The sequence below is a fragment of the Carlito syrichta genome, unplaced genomic scaffold (assembly GCF_000164805.1).
Source record: "Carlito syrichta isolate Samal-C Ts95f unplaced genomic scaffold, Tarsius_syrichta-2.0.1 Scaffold289006, whole genome shotgun sequence".
NCBI lineage: Eukaryota > Metazoa > Chordata > Mammalia > Primates > Tarsiidae > Carlito > Carlito syrichta.
In genome coordinates, this window is record NW_007233102.1 from 69,086 (window position 1) to 81,509 (window position 12,424).

At 49.0% G+C, this 12,424-nt stretch overlaps 1 protein-coding gene across 1 annotated transcript; it reads right to left on the minus strand.

Moving 5' to 3' along the window:
* Window positions 1-872: 872 nt before the first annotated feature.
* On the minus strand, window positions 873-10,456 carry LOC103256180 (filensin; the record flags this gene model as incomplete). The annotated part of the gene is made up of 4 exons (XM_008054075.2): window positions 873-1,999; window positions 4,081-4,166; window positions 7,024-7,244; window positions 10,364-10,456. Coding segments are annotated over 4 exons (1,356 nt in total), but the record flags the coding sequence as incomplete, so codon positions are not given.
* Between the last annotated feature and the right edge of the window lie 1,968 nt (window positions 10,457-12,424).

Consider the following 12,424-nt stretch of genomic DNA (forward strand, 5'->3'; position numbering starts at 1 on the left):
ACTGAGCGACGGGACTTGGTGCATCAATACCCCAGCTCCCTCACCCCCAGGAGGATAATTGAGGATAAGTGAGGCGCGTGTCTACTCAGCCTCCCAGAGTTCCCCAGTAGGCCCCAGCCCGTGGCCGCTGTGCGAGCTGCCTGATGTGGTAGCGCCCTCTGCTGGTTGCCTGCCTTCCTGGCATCCCTCTCCATTCCCCTTCTGGTACAGTCTGGGATCATACTCCAGTGAAACTTGACATTCACATCTCTGCTTCAGGATCAGCTTCTGGGGGAACTCACACCAAAACAGACGCCTTAAATCATCTTATCTCTACTAAAAACACTCCTCCGTGTGACCACGAGCTTATGTTTGACATGGAATGAAAATGAGCCAGTGCCTCATTCACTAGCATTTTTGTGTGAAATCCAGGCACCATCTGAGTCTCTAATGAGTCTTTAAATGAACTGTTGCCGGGCGTGACGGCTCATGCCTGTAACCCCAGGACTTTGGGAGGCCAAGGAGGGAGAATCGCTTGAGCCCAGGAGTTCGAGATCAGCCTGGGCAACACAGTGAGACCTTGTCTCGACCAAAAGAAAATTAGCCAGATGCATGGAGGTGCACGCCTGTAGTCCCAGCTACTCAGGAGGCTGAGGCAGGAGGATCATCTGAGCCCAGGAGATTGAGGCTGCAGTGAGCCATGATCATGCCACTGCACTCCGGCCTGGGCATACAGAGACAGACCCTGTCTCAAAAAAATAAAAGAACCATGATGGAGAGCATGTCTCTTTCCTAAACAAGGGTGGCTGATTGGCCATCAACAGAGCACCCTCATCCTGAGCATGGCTGACCTACCTACATCCCCAAGACCGCTATTAATTAGACAAAGGGTGTGCAAGCAAAGAAAACGTTTTAATGAAGGCTTCACTGGCAACGCCAGGCGGGTCAACTACGGTCTAATCCAAACAGGAACCCTCACCCTTGTATCATTTGTTCTAAAGTATCAAAGCAGGACCTCAACAGCAGGACCCCAGGGATATGTCCTCCACTCAAGCCTGAGCATTTTAAGAGCCTTTCTCTCCCAGTTTTTTCTTGTTTGACTTGGTCTTTCCAATCATGGTCTCCACAATCACAGCAGTTTCTTCATATGTCTGAATGCTCTCCGTGGAAATCTTCTCGATGGATTCCACAACTTCCACCGTCTTGTACGCCAGTGCCCTGGGAGGGCCTTTTTCCGGCAGGCTTTTGCTCTTAGTGCCAGTCACCTCCACTCCATCTGGACTGGCCCCAGGCATCTGAGACTCAGGTGTAGATGGTTCCTCTGGACCGGGTATGACCACGGGACTGGGTCTCTCAGACCCCTCATCCTCTCCCTCACCATCGACTTTCTCCACAGGGCCTTTCAGTTCTGTGATGCTTGGCTCAGCCTCCTTGTCTATAGCCGGCTGCTCACTTGGGGGTCCACCTTCTTTCTCCGGGGGGCCCTCCTGCCCATTCTCCAAAGGGGGCTCAGGCTGCTCAGGAGAGGGCTCTACGTGGCCGTCAAGAAGCACAGAGTCTTCCTCAGTGGAAACAGCCACTCCACCCTTGGCCGGGACGGAGGACACACAGAAATCAGGGTCCACGTAACTGGCATCCCCCGTGACCAGCACATGACGCCCTTTGGTGTAGAGGTCAGCGGGGGTCTCAGGTTCCCTGGGGCCTCTCACTTTCTCCTTGACCATCTTGTACAGCTTTCCGAAGGCTTTGCTGATGTGTCCTCCATCCGGCACATCCTCCGGGGTCCCTTCCTGTGTTGGGAGACCTGCCTCTTTACCTTCGAGTTCAAACTTGGGTTCACCCTCCTCTTTAAGCGTCACCTGCACCAGCTTCGTGTCTTCCAGACTTTTCAAGGGCGCATCCTCCAGAGTGCCATCTGCCTTGTCTTTAGCTAGAATCTCCTTTCTCCTTGGGACACTCTTGGGAAGGCCTTTCTGTCTTGGTTTTGCTGTAGTGATATCCTGCACGGCCCTGGAGAGATCTGAAGGAACATACAGGCAGTGAGTCAAGTGTTATTGTCCATGCAGGAGAAAGAAAACACGTTGGCTGGAAAATAGGCCAGCTCTCTCAGAGACCAACACGCAGCACCGGGCGGGGTTCCTACATCTTGGGTGGAAGCAACGGGGAGATCTCAGCTCTGCCATTCAGCTCTGGGCAAGTCACTGGGTGGCTCTGGGCAAGTCACTGGGTCCCTCTGGGTTTCCAGAGGGAGGGGAAGGGACTCCGTGTTCTGACACTCATGGCATACCATCACCCCAGGCAGAGCGTACTGAGACACACAACACCACTGCTCTGACACTTGTGCTCAGCCACGGCCCCAGCCCCCACTGCAGCTCCTGCTGAGTCACAGAGGATCCTGAGATCCACAGACAGCACCAGAAAAGCCCATTCCTCAAAGTCATTTTCTCCTCTGACTTCCTCAAAGGAGAGAGGAGACGGCAGAGCTACCTGGGGCCCTCTCACATGCCCTGGTGGCCTCAGGCTTGGGAATGGACTCATCCCGGGCTCCCTCAGCCCACACTTGTCTCACACTAATGAAACATCTCCCTTTCATCAGCATCCCCTTCCTCCTAGGCCAAAAGAGGAAGCCATGACACTATTCAATTCAGAAACCCCTAGAATCCCCTGTCCCCGGAGCCATGCTCATTTCTTCAGACTAGCTGAAAGGAAAAACTAGAAGTTGAAGAAAGCACACAAAAATCTCACCCTGCATAATCTAGGAGGCTTCCCAGCTCCACTCAAAAAGTCAGTTTTGAAGTTTTTAACCCAGAGGTCCTTTCCGTCCTCCCCACCAGGAACCACAGACCAAGACAGACCAAGCTCAGGCACCTGGCACAGGCTGACCCACAACAGAGAGAGCAGACAACAGCAGACGTGGGTCACAAAGCCATGGCAGGGGGTAGGGGGCACACAGAGAGGAACAGGTCACGGGGACAGTCGCCAGAGCTGGTGTTTGAAAAGGGAGTGCTCCCAGGAACCTCAGGCCCAGCGCCAGAGAAAAATGCAAGACTGCTGTTCAGAATTAGTAAGAACTTCAGACGGCAACAGTGGAGCGTTAAGCCAACCTGGGACCCTTCTGAGGAAGGCCCCACACAGGGCCGCATGGCCGAGAGTCAAGCCAGGGTGTCTGGCTGCAGGACCATAACCCTCCCAAAGACAAAGTCCAGGAGAAGTGACTTCCAGGCCCTGTAAACACCAGGACAGGACCCACATGACGAGCTTCTCTTTCCTCCCAAACCCAAAGCTGGGTTAGCTCAGATCTGGAAGATGTCGACACAAGGTGACATCTCACAGACCCAACATGGTAGGCAGAAGTCACACCTGCCGACTGAGCTGCTTCTGCTCAGGTTTGAAGGGAAGAAAGAGGAATAATAAAGCATCTACTCTGCCCAGGCACTGGAATATGCATGCAACTTTGCACAGACTAGTTCACTTCAGTTGGGGGAGAAAAAATACCATTCAGTGTCCACCACTTTCGGCTTCTTCACACTGTCAAGTCATGAATACTGAATTGTATTATTCCCCCAGTTAAATGCCTGGTGTTCAAGGGTGGCATTCCTAGGGTGCCCTGTCCCTCCAGCCAATTTTTCTCCCCAGAAAAGTATTAGCTCGGTCACTTAGCACACCAGAGAGGGAGGGAACGAGTCCTCTCTCCCTTAAAAGCATTTAAGTTCCAGACAGGTCGGAAAGGAACATGAATGTTAAAGTCAGGTAGAAAGACTGGGCATAGTGGTTCACAACTGTAATCTTAGCAATTTGCGAGGCCGAGGAGGGGGTTTGCTTGAGCCCAGGAGTTTGAGACCAGCCTGGACCTCGTTTCTACAAAAAAATCAAAAAATGAGCCAGGAATGATGGCATGTGGTTGTAGTCATAGGGTGAGGCGGGAGGATCGCCTGAGCTCAGGAGGTAGAAGCTACGGTAAGCCATGATCGTGCCACTGCACTACAGCCTGGGTGACAGAGTGAGATCCTGAATCCAAAAAAAAAATTCAGGAAGAAAGCCACTTAGTTTTTCCAGCTTTTCAAGACAGAGGGAAGCAGAAGCCAGCGTGGGAAGTGTTACCTTTCCCACCGGATCCAGAGCTGAGAGAGACTCCATGACTCGGGGTGAACAGGGCGATGGGAGTCTCAATGAAGGCAGAGCTCAGCCTGCAGAAAGAACCAGAAAGAACAAGCCAACGAGGGGGTCAGGACAGGAGTGACTCTCTAATGTTAAGAAGCAGAAACAGCTTATCCAGATCAAACTGCTCGGGAATTATATATAATAACGTCAAACAGCCACACACACATTTACCCCCTGAATAAGGATGTAAAGAATGATTAATCTGAGCTCGAGTCATAAACATCACTATAAAATATACACCATGGAAATTGTTTATAAGTTTAAAATGTCATTTTTCTGTTAGATACGGCTTTTGTTTGTTTGTATTTAAAGAGTAGCCAACCCAAGTTGAAGTATTTATGGAAAACAGGATATGATGATATCCAATTTTTATTTTTTGTTTTAAAGATGTGGGGTACAGGGGGGGAGGGAGATGGGATTAACAGTAGCAAATATCTGTCTGGGGCTGGGAAAACACCTCTTATCAACAGGGTGTCTGAATGAAACGTAATTGTACACCTAACCCTTAACTGTACCCCACAAAACTATAATAAAAATACTGATTAATTATTAAAAAAAAAAAAAAAAGATGTGGGGTACAATTCAGGGTTAGGTATACAAGTGGTCACTGTACAGGTAAAGTTTGGGCCTCACTTTGGTCCCCACTTCACTTGATTGAGATCAGATACCCTTATTGATGAAGTGTGCCCCCTCTCTAATTTTTTTTACATTTTCTTTCTTTTTTTTTTTGAGTTGGAATCTCACTCTGTTGGAGTGCAGTGGCACAATCTCGGCTACTGCAGCCTTGACCTCCTGGGCTCAGGCGATCCTTCTACCTCAGCCTCCCAGGTAGCGGGGACTATATGCCCAGCTCATTTTTTATTTTTGTTTTAGTGGAGGTGAGGTCCCACTATGTTGTTCAGGTTGATCTCAAATTCCTGGGCTCAAACAATCCTCCCCTCTCAGCCTCCCAAAGTGCTGGGATTACAGCCGTAAGCCATCATACCAGGCCAATATCTCCAAATTTTAAAAAACATACATATTATATACAAATAGAGATAAAAATGACAAAATAATTGAGACAAAAAGTAAACAACTGTCAAATCTGGATAGAAAGTAGTCAGGAGTTCCATGTTCTAGTCTTGCAACTTTTCTATCCATTTAAAATTATGTCACAGTCAGAACTTATAAATACACAAACAAAAGAGGTATCCAGCCGGGCGTGTTAGCTCACGCCTGTAATCCCAACACTTTGGGAGGCCAAGACGAGAGGATTGCATGAGTCCAGAGGTTCGAGGTCAGCCTGGGCAACTTTGTGAAATGTTGTCTCTACAATAAATCACAAAAGTAGCTGGGTGTGGTGGCGCACACCTGTAGTTCCAGCTACTTGGAAGGCTGAGGCGGAAGGATCGCCTGAGCCCAGCAGGTCAAGGCTGCGGTGACTGTGAGCGTGCCTGGGCAACAGAGTGAGACTCCAACTCAACAAAATATAGGAAGGGGCTATCCAGTCACCTCAAAACATCCTCAAAACAAACAGTATAATCCATGGCTTATTCTCGAAAGGAACATGGAAAGTGCTCACTAGGACATGCGTATACTCTGGAATGACGCCAGATGCATTGACCATCACTGGAGGAAGAAAACAAACATCTTGCTTTTCCTCCTCAATGCAGGAGCACTCACAGCCCAGAGGGCACCAGAGCGAAGGGAGAACTGCTCCTTGTGGGGTACTTCAGTTGCAGGGGTTTCTCTTTTAATTCAATCTAAACCCAGGAAACCAGCTAGACTGAATTGAAAAATCACGGGTGACTTCTCAGCCTGTCCTCTGATGAATCTCTGTAGATATAGATATGGATAGACATAGCCAGAGAGAGAGAGAGAGGAATAAACAAAGGCTGGCACAGTGGCTCATGCCTGTAATCCCAGAACTTTGAGAGGCTGAGGCGGGAAGATTGCTTGAGCCCAGGAGATTGAGACCAGCCAGGCATGGTGGCGTGTGCCTGTAGTCCCAGCTACTGGCACTTTGGGAGGCCAAAGCAGGAGGACTGGTTGACCCCAGGATTTCGAGACCAGCCTGGCCAACATAGCAAGACCTTGTCACCATGAAAAAAGAAATCAAAAAATTAGCCAGGCATGGTGGTGTGTGCCTGCAGTCCCAGCTACTGGGGAGGCTGAGGTGGGAGGATAACCTGATCCCAGGAGGTTGAGGCTGTGATGAACCATGACTTTGCCACCGCACTCCAACTCAATTTGGGCAACAGAGTGAGACTTTGATTCAAAAAATAAATAGAGAGAGCGAAAGAGAGAGAGAGAGAGAAAGAGAGACAATTTCCCAGCTGGCTTGAGGTGCATGCGGTTTGAGTCACAGCTCCATCATGGAGGGGCCAGATAGCCACAGTACTGACAGCCACAAGACTGGCCCAAGCAGGTGCTGAGAATGGGGAAGGTGGCTTCAGTGACACCACCAGTGCCTCTGAGCACTCCCCCTTGGGTACAGATGTGTGTAAAGCAGCTTGTCTATGGTGCCTCATTCAACACTCCTGGTCATCCCACATGCCAGGACATATCCCCAGAGGCCTATGGGCAAAGCGCAGACTGTCAAGGCCTTTGTGACCACCCTACATAAGATGTAAAGCATGCCCATCACAACCCATGGTCACCGCCCTCCTCCCTACCAGAACTTCCTCCCTAGCCCAAGTTGTAGACCATGCCCCCTCTGTTACAAATGTGTTCTTCATCTGTGTCCCCCACCAGCTTTGGAGCTCCATGAAGTTGGGGGTTTTGCGTTTCCTTTCCGGCCATGTCCGCACTGCCTAGGCCTGTGTCTGGCACACAGTAGGCCCTCAACCAAGGGCTGTGGGAGGCACAAGCAGCCTGATGGGGGAGCCGGGCACACTGTCTCACCTGTTGCCTTCAATCTCGATGATGCGATGGTACCGGTCCAGCTCATTCTTCAGGGTCTGCTGGGCTAGTGCCAGCTGGCGACAGTCATAGGAGGACTTCTCCAGGACCCGCTCTGTCTCCTCAATCTCCTTCCGCAGGGTCTCGATCTGGTCATTGTAAAGCTGAATCTCATCATCGTAGCACTCATGGGCATTTTTAATAGCTTGTTCCAGGGTCGTCGTCTGCAGGCAAAGACACACTGTGAGAAAATCCATCCCACCCTGACCCCAAGATGTGGACTCCACCAGGAGAAAGAACCCGACTTGAAATTTTGTTTTATTTGTTTCCCTGTCAACCCGAGAATAGCCATGAGTCACTTTGGAATCCTTAAGCCAAAGAGGAATGTGAAAACTGAACTTCTGTCTCCTGGTACTAATTTCAGCCCTTCTGGGGGATTAGCTCGTAGGAGAACTGCCCCCAAGGCCATGTAAGACGATGAACCGGAGCCAGGCGCGGTGATGCATGCTTGTAATCCCAGAACTTTGGCAAGCCAAGGCAGGAGGATTGCTTGAGCCCAGGAGTTCAAGACCAGCCTGGACAACACAGCAAAACCCCATCTCTACAAATAACCAAAACATTAACCAGGGGTGGTGGCACGTGCCTGTAGTCCCAGCTACTCGGGGGACTGAAGTAGAAGGATTCCCTGAGCCCAGCAGGTCAAGGCTGCGGTGGCCATGATCATGCCATTGCACTCAAGCCTAGGTGACAGAGTGAGACCCTGACACAAAAAGAAAAAAAAAAAGATGATGAACTGGAAGATAAAAGAAACCCACTACTGGGTTTAATATGTACAATTCAAAAAAGTACAATTGTCATACTTTAATAAATTAACTTAAATCTAATAGCCAGACTGGGCACAGTGGCTCACTCCTGTGATCCCAGCACTTTGGGAAATGGAGACAAGAGAACTGCATGAGGCCAGGTTCAGGACCAGCCTGGGCAACTTGACGAGACCTTGTCTCTACAATGAATCAAAAAATTAGCTGAGCATGGTGGTGCATGCCTGTGGTTCCAGCTACTTGGAAGGCTAAGGTGGAAGGATCGCCTGAGCCCAGCAGGTTGAGGCTGTGGTGGCGATGAGTGTGCCACCGCACTCCAGCCTGGGCAACAGAGTGAGATTCCAACTCAAAAAAATAAAATCTAATAGCCAAAAAATAAGTTAAAAGAGCGTGGACTAAATAGACAGGATGCCACTATGTTACTTTTACTGAAATAACTGGGGAGAGAAAAACTTCCTTATTCTCACTCAGTGACAAGAGTACTTTAATTTTCTCCCGAGTCCTGATCAGCAGAGCTGCATTTATGCCGTGGTGGTTAAAATGGGTGTGAGTGTGTGTGCACTTATATACGCATAAGACAACATCTGGGAAACACTGTGTACATATTAATGCAGGGCAAGTAAAACCTAAGGCGGGAAAATAGAAACAGGTGGTTTCCTATTTCCTTTCAGAGCCTCTGGCTGCACCGAGACCTCTAAATGTGCAGCTGGGCACCACAGAACAATGTTTTGGTCAACAATGGCCCACATACACTGCCCAGCCCCATGAGATGATAATAGAGCTGAATAATTCCTACCGCCTACTAATGTCGTAGCAGTTATAACATTGTCACGCAGCACGTTACTCACAGGTGTGATGATGCTATGTAGACACGCCTACTGCATGGCCCATTGTACAGAAGTCTAGCATGTGCAATTATGCACAGTACATGATACTCGATAACAATAATAAACAACCATGTTACTGCTTTATGTTTTTACTATACACTTCTTATCATTATTTTAGCATGTGCTCTTTCTACTAAAAAAAAGTCGTCAGTCAGGCACAGTAGCTCAGGCCGGGCACAGTGGCTCACACCTGTAATCTCAGCATTTAGGGAAGCCAAGGCAGGAGGATGACTTGAGCCCAGGAGTTCAAGACCAGCTGGGCAACATAGAAAGAACTTTTCTCTACAAAAATTAAAATTAAAAACATTAGCCAAGCATGGTGGCATGTTCCTATAGTCCCAGCTACTTGGGAGGCTGAGACGGAAGAATGACTTGAGCCCAGAAGTTCGAGACCAGCCTGGGCAACATAGCGAGACCTCATCTCTACAAAAATAAAAACATTTACCGAGCATGGTGACATGCTCCTGTAGTCCCAGCTACTCGGGAAGCTGAGGTGGGAGGATCACCTGAGCCCAGGAGGTCTAGGCCACAGTGAGTCATGATTGCACTCCAGCCTGGGCAACAGAGTGAGACTCCAACTCAAAAAATAAATGAGACAAACAATAACCTACTTCCTTCTACACCTGCACTTCAGCTGCAGTGGGCACCGGAAACACCTGAGGCTGCCAGGCTTCTGCCACAGTGGAGAAAGGATGGGCAGAGATTCTGGCTTCTCCCCAACCCCTAGGTGGTGTCGAGGGTGCTGGTCCACAGGCCACACTTGAGTCAGGAGGGAGGAGACATGCATCTGTGGTCAACTTCATGGTTGACCACAACAGGCATTTCCTACACCCAGACTCAAATGTACACACTGGACCCCTGGGGGACAACCATTCCTGTCACAACCTGGTTCTTCACTTTCTGGAGACCTGGTCTTGGGATAGTGACGTTCCCTACATGAAAACTTAGCTTCCAGGCCATGCACAATGGCTCATGCCTATAATCCCAGCATTTTGGGAGGCCGAGGCAGGAAGATTTCTTGAGCCCAGGAGTTCAAGACAGGCCTGGGCAACATCGTGAGACCTTGTCTCTACAATAAATTTTTAAAAATTGTTGGGCATGGTGGCATACACTTGTAGTCCTAGCTACTCAGGAGGCTGAGGCGGAAAGATCACTAAGCCCAGGAGGTCAAAGCTGTGATGAACTGTGATCATACCACTCCAGCCTGAGTGACAGAGTGAGACCCCAAATAAAATAAAAATAAAAGCGTAGCCTCCAGAGGTGCTCAGACATCAATCTGTTGCAGACAGAGGGAAGAAAAAGCATACATACTAAGCACTTTGGAAGACGTCTGTCCAGCCTGTGTCATCCCTTTGTCTGACAGCTGTCCCACTCCACCCCCAGAAAGGGTCCTGGGAGCAAGGTGACCCCACTCTCCTGTCCAGAGCTATGAAACGCTCAGGGGTGATCGTGATCCAGGCTGGCCTATCTCCTGGGAATACAGAACAGGATTTCAGAAATAGCAGCAAGTGGGTGCAGGCTCCAGATCCAGACACAGAGACGGGGTCTGAAGATGCCACTCTGCAGCAGCGATCTCTCATGATGGGCATGGAGAAGTCGGGAAAAGCAATTCTCTGGACAGGCAGAGAGGAACGCTAAAGAGAAGGACACAGATGAGAGAGCAAGAGGGGGAGAGGAGGGGAGGGAGATGGAGGGAGCAGCTGTCTGGTCCCTATACCTGCCGCACACCTGCTCTCAGGTTTCACAAACAGCTGTTCATAACTGCTCCTTTGAAAAAGAATAACAGGCTGGGCACTGTGGCTCATGCCTGTAATCCCAGCACTTTGGGAGGCAGAGGAAGGCAAGAGGATTGCCTGAGCCCAGGGGTTCAGCAATTTGGAAAGACCTCGTCTCTATAATAAATCAAAAAATTAGCTGGGCGTGATGGAGCATGCCTGTAGTTCCAGCTACTTGGAAGACTGAGGCAGGAGGATCACCTGAGCCCAGTGGGACAAGGCTACAGTGACCGTGAATGTGCCACTCTACTCTAGCCTGGGCGACAAAGTGAGGCTCTGACTCAAAAAAGAAGAAAGGAAGGAAGGAAGGAAGGAAGGAAGGAAGGAAGGAAGGAAGGAAGGAAGGAAGGAAGGAAGGAAGGAAGGAAGGAAGGAAGGAAGGAACTCTCCAATGGAGAAAAACCTGGCAGACACCACTCTCACCAAACGATCAAAGTGAACATCACCTGTATGAAGACACAGTCACACAATGCCGTCACTGAGGACACAACATCCCTTCCACAGGGTTCTTACCAAAAATGCAGACCCTCTGTCTAATCCTGAGAAAACATCACAGAAAATCAAACAGAGCAAGGTTCTACGCAGTCACTGGCCTGGACTCTTCAAAAGCATCAAGGTCATGAAAGACAAAGAAAGACTGAGGGATTGCCCCAGACGGGAGGGGACGAACCATGACACCTAAACTGTGAGTGGGACCTGGACCAGGAACAGACATGAGTGGGGGAGCCGGTGGGACTTCAGTACAAGAGGTCCCGTCCTTCTCCTGAGGTCACTAAGTGTTAACATGTGGTGAAGCTGTGGGAAATGGTATATTGGATGCCTCTATGCTATTTTTGCAACTTTTCCGTGGCCCGAAATCATTGCAGAATAAAACAAGAGGGCCCTGCCTGTTTCAGCTGGTTTGACTGGGTTTCTATTCCTCATTTTAAATAACAAATCTTGATCCAAACAGTCACCTGCAGGTCAAATGCCAAGTCACACCCCCTAAGTCCTGGGGCAGCCACAGCTTCTCACCCACACCAGCATCCACACTCTCTAGGAAATGCTTCGAAGAAATCAGTGGGTTTAAAAGACCTCTCTGAGGCTAAGTCTCAGAGAAGCATTGGAATTACCTGGAGCGCGGGGAGTGCATGGGTGTGGATAATGTGAGGGGTCACGTGTCAGGGAGGGGACTTGAAGGCTCATGAGACTGTTCTCTCATTTTTCTGTTTGAAATGTTCCATAATAAAAATATAAGGCAGAAGGATTGCTTGAGCCCAGGAGTTCAAGATCAGCCTCGGCAGCATAGCAAGACCTCGTCTCTTTTTTTTTCTTTTTTTCTTTTCTTTTATTTTAAAGATGTGATGTGCAATTCAGGATTATACAAGTGGACATGATACAGGTAAAGTCTGGGCCACCCTTTGCAACTTGGATGGATTTAGATTCTATAATACTGAGTAATCTATCGCAGAAACAAAGAACTGAGTGCCACATGTTCTCACTTATAAGCAGACCCTGAACATTTACCATAATACTATAAGAAAGGGATTGGTAGTAGTGGGAAGACCTTGTCTCTTAAAAAACAAAATAAAATAAGAATACAAATAATTAAATAAAAACATGGTCCCTCAAGTATCTCACCTTTGACAAAGCCATCAACCACAAACATTGAGGAAAGGAAACCATATTTAGCAAATGGTGCTGGGAAAACTGGCTAACCACATGCAGAATGAAACTCGACCTCCTGGGCTCAGGTGACCCTTCCACCACAGCCTCCTGAGTAGCTGGAACTACAGCCTACAGATGCCACCCCACCCAGTTAATTTTTTTTTTTTTGCCTAGATTGGTCTCAAACCCCTTGGGTACAAGCAGTCCTTCCCCGCCTTGGCCTCCCAAAGTGTTAGGACAACAAGTGTAAACCATCACACTTGGCCTGGATGCA